The sequence below is a fragment of the Centruroides vittatus genome, unplaced genomic scaffold (genome assembly GCF_030686945.1).
Source record: "Centruroides vittatus isolate TY-2023 unplaced genomic scaffold, ASM3068694v2 contig_738, whole genome shotgun sequence".
Lineage (NCBI taxonomy): Eukaryota > Metazoa > Arthropoda > Arachnida > Scorpiones > Buthidae > Centruroides > Centruroides vittatus.
In genome coordinates, this window is record NW_027122474.1 from 669,024 (window position 1) to 683,380 (window position 14,357).

The window sequence follows — 14,357 nt, forward strand, 5'->3', positions numbered from 1 at the left end:
TAATATAAAATGATCGGTTTGCAGCCGTTCTCCTTCTGTCTCTAGAGTTATTAAAAGGCAGTTGGACGCAGACAGTTTACTAACGATGTAATTATATGGGTCTGGGAGACGGCAGAGAAGAACGACAAATTGGCCCCCATAATGCAGTTCGGGGTGTTGGTACCCGAGGCCAGGATGTCTACAGAGTAAGGTAAATCGGGTGGCAGACTTTTCTGACAGTTGACGGTAAGCTGAAAGGAGAGATCACGCTGCAGGCAAGGTAGACTAGTGTCGTAAGGAGGTCGCTGTGACAGGCACGTCGCCAGGAGGAGGAGGGGGATGCTTTTCTAAGTACGAGATGCTGTAGCGGCGTCCGATATTTCGTTTATATCCACCTCGCCTAATTCTATATGTCCAGGATGTGACACGGACAGAATTGTCGGTAGAAAATCGACCAAATAAATTTTATCGCCGAATCACCACATAAAATGAAGAGAGTAACGCAAAGTCACCAAAAAGAATAAAATTTGGCCCGTCGACTTTTTTTTGTTTTTTATTTTTTAAAAGGGATTGCTACCCGGTGGATAGATAAACTCGAGATATTTGCCGGGTTTTTCCACCCGGGCCAAAAAACGAATTTTAATAAAAAATACAGTTATAAATCTATATAATTGATAAAGGTAGATAAGGAAAAAAGACTTCCGGAAGAAATTACTTTTTAATTTTTTAGAGTGCGGCGGAAAGAAGAAGCGAATTTAAATGATGGTCATCCGGAGGTCGGTCGGTCGGTCGGAGTAAACTTAGACTAGAAGGCGGTGTTGACAGACCGGAGAGAAACCTATTCAATAATACAGTTTTCCATTATATGCCGGTTTTCAACATTTTTCATTTCCTTGATTCCATCTATGCGTGTGTTTACATCCAAACACCCAAGGGATCAAGGTACATCGAAACGATGATCTGACCGGAGGCTTGTCATCTGACTTGCTGAAGTCGGTGGCGAGATGGATCTCGCTAGAATGACAAACAATCTTTTCACTTGACCCCGAGCCTGATTTCAGTATCTTCGGTATCATCAAATTTCTACGAGTAGCTTCGGGGCGTGACTCGATGGGAACGCGCGCCGCTTCGACTCCCGTCCCCCTAAAAAAGCAACCGCAATCTGATTTTCCGACTCTCTTCTCCCTCCCAGCTAGGTAAATTAAGCTTATGACATTTTTCCGCGACCAGTCCGACGAGGAGCTCAAATCGATGTCCAATTACTTCTTTCTAAACACAAAAACCATTCCTTATCACCCGACCTTCTTTACTCGAACCGCAATATAATAATAATACTGTAATAATAATAAATCTCCAGTACAGGAGTAAATAAATACCAGAAACTAATTTACGTACGTACGTAATCTCCAAATTCTTTATTATTTCGCCCGCGGAAACGATAAATTAATGTAAAAATCTTGCATAAATTATAAATTACAATAGAAAACCGCGCGTATCGATCCGAAATGTTTAACACGAAGCGAGTAATAGCAAAGTTAATACATTGGTTACTGTATTAGGAACCTTCCGAATTTTCTAGCTTTGGAGATTTTTTTTCGAACAATCACTTATATGTTTATTTTTCTACAGACACATTTATCATCATCCTTGCAGAAAGTTCGGACGGTTCGATAGCTGGGAATATTTTCCCGGCTACCACGTCATGCAAAGGGAAGAACGTGGGAACAGTACACGTGATTATCTTACCCGTTCCTTGGCGACGGAGATCCAAAGGGCTGGACGGTGGGACGGCATGCATGCTTACCTGAAATACAGAAACACATTATCAGCAAAGAATGCATTTATTCCTCTTGTCGTTAAGCCATCAAAATATAAATAATTTAACGAGACAGCAATTCGATTAGTAAGAAGTAAGACGTTACGAATCTCCGTAACGTTTATCTTCCAACCCGGATTCTTCACGTCATTTTCTGAAAAATTAATACTTCCCCTTAACCTTCTCGCCATTATTCCCACTTCTTTACTCGGATTTTAATAATTCTCACCGTATTATAACTAACCGACGTCTAGAGAGCGAATTCGAATAAGAAAGAGAGCGAGATGCGGCATCGGTGGCGAAAAGTAGCCATTAACGGAGGATAATTCCCTTCGATCCAGATTAACAATGGGTATAGGTAGCTTAATATATTGACACAATTCGCGGATTTTCTGACCCGTCCTAACGGGAGCATATGGATGAGAATGCGATATCCTACGATCGAAACCATTCTCTCACCCCGCAGCAACTTCACCCAAATATGTTTAGATATTATTACATTATTTCTCCCCCCCGGAATTATGTAAGACGTTTCCAGTTACACCGTTGCCAGAAGGCGAACGTAATTAAAATATATCCTGCGACGGGTCGTTATTTTAAGACTACAGCAGATGCCCGGTGAAGTGAATTATGTTACTGCAGAGTAATTCTCTTCTTAAATCATTTCATTCCGGTAGTGATTACCGGAATATAAACTGTCTATCAGCATCTTTCCGGCCGTACATTCCACTCGGCGTGTCCAACTCTCACAAAATACACCCAAAAAATCGTTCTTACAATTACGCATTCTTACAATTTCCGTACATTATGACTCTAATCGGAATAAAATTGCTAATTTTTTTTCTTCGTTTTAGCAGCGCATAAAAAGATTTCCTGTTTTCTACACCGAAAAACCGATTAATTTTGCCATTCTCTGGTTGCCTTTCCTAAATTTAGAATATGGAACTCGTTTATGAAGATCCTCAATATGTAACCGACATAAATTATTCCAAAGACAAACAAATAACAATGAGTGCAACAACCTGACGGTTTCACAAAACAAAATTTAAATTGACTACGTTTATGTATCATTGTGTATTGACTGGGTTGTTGCTCCCCTTAATATAACTAATCTGTAACCTAATCTTAAAATGGAGTAATTTCTGTTTATCAGATGAATTCTATGCTACGTATAAACAACGCGTACGAATTTGGCATAAATGATTGATGCAATTAGTGTCATCTATCCAATTGTATAAAGACAAAAATCGAGTAAAATCGGAGTAGGGTGCGAGGGATACACGCCTTTAAAATGCACGAATCTAATCGAATTCGATTATAATAGTTAACAATGGGTTAAGATTCTCAGAACGTATCCTTGGAGATGGAGGATAAAAGTTGCATTAATGGCACAGGTGGGTCATTTGGTGGACGTAGCAAACAGGAAGATGTCATCAGTCATGTTCGGTTGAGTGGATTTCCATACAGATTCGCGATTGAATCGTCTCAGATCTTCATCGCGGAAAGAAAAACTCGAAACTGCGTGACGTGTTACGTTGCTTAACCAATCCGATCGTAACTTCTTTCCTGTTTCGTGGACGTGTTCGGTCATGCGTCGAATATTTAAGGTTCAGATCGTGTGTCCGGCATGCCGAACGATTTTTACCTCGTAACATCGTAATTCATGAAGTTTACACGATATTACCGATGGCGCCGATTAAAAATTTGTAAACGCATGCCTTTACATCTAAAATCCTTTTACAACCAAACATTATCGGCACGTAACTATACAAATTAGTTACACGAATTCGGCACGTCATACGGCTTGAATACTGATTACACGTACTGTACGCCACTAGATTGGCTACGACCGAATCTGTCTCGTGTAACCTATTCACAAACGTGTATCCTTGCGTGTTTCTAAACGACTTATATTCTAATAAACGTGTACCGTGCATTACCGATATCGCATTAAAACTTCATTTATATCCCTACCATTTCCTGCAAGAATATAGCTTGAGATATTTATATTTTTTGTTTTCCAGTTTAATTGAGCGAAGGCGAATAAACAAAAGTTTCCTTCAAGTCGAACGAATAAAAATAAAAATCCATTATTTATTTATTTTTTATTTTTTAAAATATATTTCCTAAACTGTGAAAATTAATGGCCGACATTAAGGTTCGTAACGGGTAAAACCAGTGGCAGGAAAATTCGTGATCAGTAAACTGAGACTTTGTTTATTGTCCTGGCCAAAATGCTGATTTATACGACTTTGAAGACAATGAATAGTGTAATTTTTATATTCGTTTTATTCATATTTTAAATAAGCGATCTTATCTCATTTCCACTCGGATAGATAGCTTTGTGGGAGTTTCCTTTCATTTTACTCTATAAAAAAGCTGTGATTAACGTAATATACACGAAGTACATTACTGAATTAAAATAATTTATGTAGGTTAAAAAATTTTTTAGAATCCGATTTGAATATAGGCTAATGCTGTGAAGAAAGGTATGTGACGGTTCAAAATAAAAACACCAACCTTCTGTATACATGTACTGTACAGTACATGAAGTATAAATTAATTTATGCATGTATTATAATTATAAAATACAATATAAACGAGTGAAGTAAATTCCCTTTCCTATAATAAAAACTACGAAGAGATATGATAAGATTTTTTTCTTTCTCCAGAACAATTTGAAATAGGGAAAAAAAACCTTTCTATCCGAACCTGTGCCAATTAAATATTCGTGTTAGCTTCATTCTATATAAATGCTTCGTACTGTGTTGCAGTTACACTCGAATACGAATCATTTTTAATATTAATTACGGTTATTTTTTAAGATTAATTATCGTAAAGACAGGTGCTCGAGATGGTTGTTTGATCACCATCGGTAACATTTCCCCATTTATCATTATAAATGTACGAAAAAAATTTAATTAATTATATTTAAGAAGTTTAAAATTTTAATTGGCCACAACTAAAATCCATTGGAAAGTCAACCTTAAATATTTTTAATTGATTTATCCAACGTAACATTTGAGGGTCTTGCCGAAAAAGATATTTTTAACGAGGATAACTACGTGTTGCGGTTAATGGCCATTAAATGATGTCTAATTTAATATGGAATTATGCATTGTGTTTTACATTTTGTCTTTTTCTTTTTATTAATTTGCGTCTATGGGTTGACATCGAATTAAATTAATATTTCATAAACTGTTTGAGAGATTCGATGGAAGAATCGTGCTCGGCATTCTTAATGCACCTATAATAGTTTCGCCGCAATTAATTTCAAAGGAAAAAAGTATTGCCCCCAACGTTCACAGTATCAAAACTTTACCATGTACTAACGATATCGACAATAAAATCGTTGTGTTGATCAGCGAAAATAAAAGAATATTTATAATTATATTTTCCTCCCCAGTTTATAACTTAATCTAAATGTATAAATCATAAAATTTGGAAGGCTCGACAATATTTAATCCTGTTCTAAATATGCCAAAATGTCACCAAGAATAAATTTATAACACATTAAATCTTCAAAAAAATAATTTTAAGCTGACATCGCGCGATGACCCTCTAAATTCAGATTATCCTAAATAATACATAAAAACTTGGGATTAACAACTTCCAACGTTTATTTTAATTTAATTGATTTGCCTGAAAAAGAAAAGACGTTACAGAATTATGGGCCGATAAAATATGTATACTATTTATCAGCCCATAACCATGGGTTCCGCAGAGGGACAAACACGGGGTAATTACCCCTGAAATGGAATAAATAATTCAACAAATTATAATCGTAAAAGCGATTAATATACGTAACCTTACACCTTCAACCAAGAGACGTTTGTATGTCTTCTTGTATCGTTGCAATACCGTAGTCTATAACAGACTTGTGAAAAAAAACTCAAAAAATTAAATAAAAATTTAATGACGTAATTATTTGTCCCTTGGAAAATTTTCTGTGGACATCCATAGTGTGGGCTGATAAAACATACACATCATTTCTAAATAATGAAATCCAAATTAAATAACTAAATAAAAACGTTATAAGATAAATCAGACTGATCAAAATTTATAAATATTGTAATAAAATAAAAGAATTTTTAATACAGAATAAACAGTTGTAAGATAAGAAACAGATATTTCACAAAAAAAAAAAAAACTAAGCAGAAACATAGCATTTACTGTAGCTGAAGATTCAGTTACTCGAATTACATTAATATAGATAAGCTACATAATTGCAAATAATATCAAAAACAGAGCGTGAAATAAATTCACTGCGTAAGACCAAGTAATACAGCGAATTAAATTATAAAAATGTAATTACTTTTTTTGGGTGGAACACGTAAATTTTGGAAAAAATTTCCGACAAATTACAAAAGCGACGAATGCAACGGCCATTTCTAAACAAGGTTTAAACAGTGTAATAATTAGCAGTTAAATCGAAATATCGATGTATGGACTTCACACTCGGATGACCGACCGAAAGTGTAGATAAGTAACTGCAACCATTCGGAACGAAATTCGTATGCTCTGACACCGCTTCCGGTCAATCGCAGGGGCAGATCATTTCTTTTTTTTTCGTACTTTACCGAGAATATTGTAAGAAAATCCATCGATTTTTTTTTTAAATATAGAAGATCATCAGCGCCCGACTTCCTAGCATTATAAATTGTAATTAAATAAATTAAAATGGGAAATTATCAATGGTTGCAAATGAAGACGAGATATAGAAAGAACGTTGGAGGAGAATGCGGGATGGAAAACGATGCTTGGGAACAAATCGGACACGTCTCTACAGACCAGAGAAGAGCTTTTACCGCTTCTAAGTGGTAATATCTGGTCGGCCGGAGTGCCCACTCCATACGCCACTGTCCTACTTTTTCTGGTCATTAAGCTGCACCACGCCAGCTGACTGAGTGCAAATTAGAAGACGATTGATTCGTCGCTTCGTTCGTTTCAGGTATAATCAAGGCACCACGTCTATATAACTAAGAAGACTTATATCTCGAACCATTAACTTTTCAGTCTTTTTTTTTTTTTCTAGTTTACCGAGTGTTTCTTCCACTAACTTTTATAGAAAAGATAAAAGCCGAAACTATATATAATAAACACGGATTCGTCTCGACCTCAGATTGAGTACGGAAAAAAAACAAGGAGAAATTTGAATATTTGCAAAAGTATCAAAATTAAGAAATGGCAAAAGCATTGGTTTGGAAGACGGTAAAAACGAAATATTTTAAGGAATGAAATATTACAAAACGAAGGAATTTTCAATAATTTGATAACAGGAGTTTAGGCTATTTTTTCAATTTTGTTATAGAAATAGATATATAGACATAGATGGAAATGTTTGCTTTCACTTCAATCTTTAAATTGATACAAGCTAAGACTATACTTTCCGATCAATAACATTTGTTTTGACCTCGCTGCCCTTCAACCTTAATCAAATATTGATTATAAGTTGTGCCGATCCCCGCACTAAAAAATACCATTAAAATTTAAATCAATTTTCTTAAATGATTTAACATCGGGAAGAAAAATATCGAAATTACTTTATTTAGAAACAGCTTGTAATTTTGATTGTGGCCGACCAATGTTTATTTATTTTCTAGTTTTTTTTTTTTTTTTGTTTTGATAGTACGGCAATTCCAGATCTTAAAGTTTACTGAGAAAATGTAAAAATAAGTAGACCTTATCTATCGTATCATTAAAATAAACGAATGTATATATAACCAACCAACTCTACTGTTCGTTTAAATACATAATAATAGTGCTAAAATGATTGTAATGCCTGTCTTGAATAATACATAATATTCTAGATCAATAGTTAAGCTAAAAATATTCAAGTATTATTCTAGGCTACATAGTTATCTAGTATCCTATTATATTCACATACTGCCGTGTACTTGTATATACGAGTGTATGTATCCTATACAGTGAACACTCGATATAGTGAATTCTCAAAAGATTAGGTTGAAGCATTCGGTTGAAGAGTTCCCTATGAATATAAACTAAAAAAAAAAGTACCAACAGAATTCACTATTTCGAGTGATCATTAGGATTTCCACTGCAACTCCTGGAATTTGTAATAAGAAAGCATCACCGTGCATCCGTGTTTCTTAATTTAAAATAGCATTAGGATCGTTTTGAATGAAAAATATTTTCCGCTTTCTTTAAATTTAACGAGTCTCCTAAAAATACGTATTTATTTCGTTGTTGAATTTAAATTACGTAAACATTTCATATGCTTTCCTTTAAAACGAAATAAAAAAACAATAACATTTATTTATAGAACTTTGGTAAATCAGGATAGGATTAGATCTGTATATAATATGAAATTTAAGTAATTATCTACCTCAAAAAAGCTGGCAACGTTCTTGCTGGACTTTCTCGGCATTCTTTATTTGTTTTCGTCCCTAATAATTGCTACCATTACCTTTAAGTTTACAGATTGGTTCGGGAGATATTAAGGAGGTGGGGCCATATCTCCCGAACCAATTGTCCGATTTTCCTGAAAATTTCTAGATACATTTCCACCTATTACATGAACCTCCCTGCAAAATTTCAGAAATTTTCGACAAAAGGCACAGGAATTATTACGCTTCAAAGTAGATTTTAAAAAATCGTGCTCCCATAAACACACACACAAAAACCAACGCCTATATATACGAGAATAAACCCCAATTTTTGTTTGCATTTCTAGAAATTTAAATTATCCCGAATCCAAAAATGTAAAAATTTTGAAGGGTCAATTTTTGACGGATCGCCATATTTTCCCTCTGTTACATAACAGCCAGGTAAGTAAAAATTGTTTTTATTAAATTCAACTGCGGACTAAATCGTTCCATACTGGTTAATAGTACAGAATGAGTTTATTCTCTCATTTACCATAGAAAATATATTTTATTTTTTAAAGACTTCGAGATGCAATGCATTGTTATAGCAATAAAGACGAGATACTCCGGTAGAATGGATGTAACAGATGAATGATGCATAGGCGGACAGTAAAAAAGTTAAAATACATGTAACAACGTGACAGGTGACAAAATAAATAGATCCCGGCATTTTATATACACGTGACATTTTACAAATTTCTCTAAATATATAAATATCACCATTCAAAAATTAATAGAATCGCGATAAAGATCCGAAACGAATCCACAAAAAACAAGATTTGAATTCGTCTTCCTCGACGTAAACTAAACAGAAAAAAGTCTTCTGTATTTTTGGCAAAAGCAGTTTAAAAAGCGATAAAGCACGAAGAAAATCAACAATGCAATCTTATCTCAGAAAATAAACTGTCAGATTTCGGAAACGCCTTTCCCTACTCGCGAAATCTCTCGTTTCGTTTTATCGCCCTAGATAATTTTATAATTAGTAATGAAACCATTGGTTTTATCAATAGGAAAGCGGTAATTAATCTCTTCGATCTATTTAGCATAATAAATAAAATAGCGCGCTTTTGTTCTCGGTGGAAACACGATTAATTAACCATGTTTAATTCATGCGTATCCATTGTTTCTTTTACGAAGAGGCGCTAAAGCCGAACGTGTCGATGTCCTTAACTAAGCGATTAATCGACGAGACAATCGCCACAGTCCATTCAACTACGCGCTTCTCTCACTTTACGTGTCTGCGTGACGTCACCACAATCACGGAAACGTCAATGTCTATCGCGAGAAGGGGGAAAAAAGCGGTCCAGTCTGACAACGTGATGAAGCGTAATCCATCATCTACAACATTCCTGACAATAACCACACCCCTATAACCTGCCCACCGTTTACTTCGCGTTACGACTAAGTTAATTATACATACCGGAACTCCCTCACACCCCTAAGATTTATCCGTCGTCCCTCGGACATGCGACCTTTGCCTCTTCTAGAGTAACTTTCCGGCCCCTTCTTTCTAAGCTAGCATCGTCCATTCCGATTTAATGAAGCCATAAACGTCCTCCGACAGAAGGAATACGGTCGCGGTCGCCACTTTCTTCATAATTTAATAACGGCACTAAAATTGATACGAACGACGCAGTAGAGACTCGAAGACGGACTCTATCATTAAAATGGCAATTCGAATTACCATGCCAGGACGAAAATTAAAATCTTACATTAGAAAAAAACAAAAACAAAAAAAAACAGGAGAAACTAAGCTTGTGCCGTGTCTCTACTTGGGGAGGTTGGTTCCGAGATGGAAAATATCAACAATGGTAAAAGATATAAATCATCTTTGTGCTCGAAGACGGTTAATGAGCAGACTAGTTAATAAGGCATCCCCGGGCACGCAAACCCCACCGGATAATTACGGTGTCGTGCATATCCACGGGCCAGGTGACTGCTCGATTGTCGCCAATTAATATCCGACTCCGTGATGTTTCCGGTTCTATCGTGACACGTCCCTATAACTGGTGACTACACCGTGACAAATGTCCATTGGGCCGTGCACATCTCGACATCTAATATTTATTCAACGTCGCTTATTTTGAAGACTAGATATGTAAGAAAATTAGGATATAATAAAAAAGTTAATTTTATGGTTACGGGTGAGAAACCAGCTGGAGAGAGAGGAAAAAAAAGAACAGCACATTAAATGCAAATTAATAGGAAGTCGGGTAATATAACGTGATAATTCCGAAAAGAAATATATAAATAAATAAATTGGACACGAGATAAATCGGGCGGCCGTATTTAATTACCGAAGGGACAATGCATTTCTCCATCTAATTTGTAAAACAAATGCTACTCCTGTGTGACGTATAAAGACCAGGATGGTGGTACTTCCTGTAATATTTCATGATTACGAAAGAGCGGGGAGACTTCTCTATGCTAATTTTCACTTAAATAGTCGATTTAATTGTAAATATATTTTAAAATCTTTTGTGTGTTTCGGTCCCGGAATGGAGACGGCCATTAAAAACGAATTTTTTTCTTCCTGGACGGAGAATGAGGAAATATCGCCGTAAACGGGCCAATTACTGGAGTAATAACATAACTGGAGACTTAACGATTACTTAATAAACGATTATCGAAAAGATGTTGAAGTCGAAAAATACTTATTAGATAATTTTTGGTTAATTAGGCTACATAAATAATTGACCTATTTAAGATATAACGATACAAGGCTGGGCCTCCGAGAAGAAAAAAAAAAAAAAAATAGGACGTTAACCGAAATTTTTATAGAGTTTACGTTAGAAGGAAAGATTTTTCGTTTCATAGGAGGGTAGTCGCTTATTACGTAGAAGTTCTCGTGTGGGATGCATTCTAAGTCGTGAAGGATGTGGCGAAGGCATGCCATATTTTCATCACCGTCGACAATAAATGGAAATGTCTAATTTTGTCATTAATTTCAGCCAGACGTCGAGATAGATGGATGGTCCTCTTCAAATTTTTTCCTCTTCTATCCGGGTGCTTATTTTTATAAGATCTGCCCAATTTCTGAAAAATGATGGTTTTCCCAATTAAGCCTATCGTAAAGTATATGAAATTCATTTTGAGACGTCGATCGCTATTTTTGAATTTTATATATATAATCGACGAAATGTGATGGACTTTTACTCCAGAAATTTTTTCTTAAATGAAAGTAAAACCATTTTAATCGTGGAATCTCTTCTATCTCTAGCCTCAAATATAATTATGGAGAAACTCTAGAAATTCTTCAACTGAATGAGATATTTTTGGACAATGAAAATTCATAAACATTCGAAAGAAAATTAAGAATTTTAAATTTAATATTGCGTGAATAAACGGTATTAAAACTCGATAATTTGAGATAAAATATTCATTTTTGAAATTAATAATTAAGACGTAAATGAGAATAAACTTTTTACATTTCGAGTCTATTAAAAAGTTAAAATGCTAAATTTATGAGAAATCAATTAAAAATAAAGTAAATTTTCCTAACTTTTAATATATTTTATAAATTTATAACAGAGTAAAGAGAATATTACAATATTTAAATTAGCCTATATATATTAACATAAAAATATAACAGATTGATACTATAATTGTAAAGCCCCATCCCAAAACTAGTTACGTCCATTTTAATAATTTTTCAGGATATCCAAAAAATCTGAGGGGCTCGGGTGGGGCTTCAAACTTCTCGACATTGTACTCGTTAAGACCTTTTCTCAGAAGCGTGATTGATGCAATAGCCTTAACTTTTATTAATTATTAATACAGGCTACAACTAGCTGCATTAATAAACACACAAAATTGTACCAAAACAACAAAATGAAATGTAATTCTGGATAACAAATGCAGAAAATTTATTTTAATCTTGTTAAAATTCTATATGACGTTCCAATGTTTCATAAAATACATGGCAAAGAATAATTTTCAAATTTCTTCCGAAATTTCAATTTTCAATAAAATTCTTGATTTGAGGGATAAATTCAGTCGATGTCATAGTCAATCTAGAGTCTAAATAATTCACATTTTATTCAGTTTTATATGATTTTTTAATTAATTTTACGTATTTACCATTAATCAAATCTTTAAAATCGACGATTTTCCTTTCAATTCATACCTTAATAGCGAAAAAAAAAATCACTCGAGAAAACAGGAATATATGGAATTCTCTAGGAATTTTTGTCCACAGAATGAGATTTACATTCTCGAGATATATTGAAATTATGCAAAACTATTCTAAACATGAAAAAAATGCTTATAGTAGTTCCTATTAGAAATATTTAACTTTATTTTTCTAATAAAATGTTAAATATGTGTTAATTTTACACAATTAATAGCTTACTTTTATATAAGACGAAAGAAATAACTTTAAACTCGTCTATTTTTTTTAAAGCTTTCATCAAAAATAAAGCCAATTATCGATGTTATAAAATAATTTTCTTAAACCACTTAAAATAAAAATCGTAAATAATCGCATCTTAAAAACGATGCTCATTAATCATTAAATATTCGCTTGTAACTTTACACTAAATCTCAACAATATATAATGTAATAATTTCGTTAATAAAAGACAAAATTCGTATATTAATATTATTTTAAACTGTTTTAAATTTAATTTCCAATTGAGAAAATTACGAAATGATTCGTATACGTGAAGTAAACACTACATATTTTGTCGAAATTAATAAATACCTTTAAAAAATTTTAACTATAAATAATGAACCAACGTTCAAAGAAGGATCCGAATAAAATTTTTTTTGTAATTTCGTCTATTTTTATACAAAAATCTCGGCGAGAAATGCGCCCATCATTGCGTATGGCATTAGAAGGTCGTCGTCGAGAAACGGTTCATTACTGTCAAAGTTAACACTCACAAACAAAACAGGGCTACATATCACTCCAACAGTATATAATAACAGTGAATGACATCTACTTGTCTTTGGTGGGTCCATATATCCCAACAGAAAATAAGAGATACACGACACTAGTTTCCATCCGACTATCTCGTCTTGTCGCCAACAATTTTTTTATGTATAATTTAATAATATTCTCTATACATTCTATTATTTAGAAAACACTAAATATTTAATTTATTTTAAATTAAATTACGATTCTATTTATAAATACATTTAATTAATTTTACCTAACTACTTCCTATCAAGTAAACGATACAACACAAAAATTATCTAATTAACAAATTAAATTTTTAATTATTTAGAACAAATTATTAATTAAAAAAAACCTTCAAATAAGATTTCTTTATTTAAAAATAAATGGAAAATAAAGGCGAAGGATTAAAACTTTAACATGTAATAATTTAAAAAATTAAAAAATCTGTAGAACAATTACCGCTTATAATTTAATACTTTTTAGCTATATTCTGGATTAAAAAATCTAATCGAATCACCCAAATTATTGAAATTATATTAATATTAATATATTAAATTTTAATTTTTTTATAAATTACATTTACATAATTGAAAATTTTACGATTCGACAAGACTTTTAAGATTATAAGAATTTCACAAACTGCTAAAAACATAAACCAAAATATGCAAAATTTATTCATCTTACCTTTAAATATTTTTTTAAAAATAAACGAATAAAAACCTCATTTTTCCATTTATCATTTTAGTTTTTAAATTAATACGTGAATAAATAATAATATTACGAATTTTAATTTCAAATAAATAAACGAATCTTATCGAAATTATAAATTTATATTTTTCTATTTTATATACTGAATCATTTCTGTTTAGCAATACGTTTTCAAATTAACCCCAATATAAAATTACTTGGACTAAGGACGAAATAAGTGACAAGAAGTATCAAGAGTTTATCTAATTGGAGTAACATCTTGACTGGAGGACGAAGAAATTTAATAAGTTTCGATTTAAAATCTTTACGTCCAGACGACCGAACAGGCACTAAAATTCCTCTCATTCACTATATAATAATGGAATAAATTTGATTAATTGCAATTACTAAATTACCGATTAAAAACAATTAACAAACTAAGAAATAAATATCGGTATCCATTGTTTACGGGTAAGATTTTTATGCTTTCTACGTTATTTGTTTATTAAGAAAATCAATCTCAGGTTATTATACGAACGTAAGATTAAAATTAATCGTTTCGAAATTAGCAGTCCCTACAGAACACTGAA

At 33.1% G+C, this 14,357-nt stretch overlaps 1 protein-coding gene across 11 annotated transcripts in view; it reads right to left on the bottom strand.

The window, feature by feature from the left end:
• The window catches only part of LOC136980991 (POU domain protein 2-like), a 275,556-nt gene that overhangs the window by 96,463 nt on the left and 164,736 nt on the right, over positions 1-14,357 (bottom strand). For 10 of the 11 annotated variants that reach the window (XM_067277203.1, XM_067277196.1, XM_067277200.1 and 7 more), the window contains one exon: positions 1,726-1,783. The exons of the other annotated variant lie outside the window; for it this stretch is intronic. In XM_067277203.1, coding sequence (XP_067133304.1) covers positions 1,726-1,777 — 52 coding nt within the window. In that variant the 5' untranslated portion in view covers positions 1,778-1,783. The remainder of the gene's footprint in view (positions 1-1,725; positions 1,784-14,357) is intronic. 11 annotated transcript variants of the gene reach the window in all.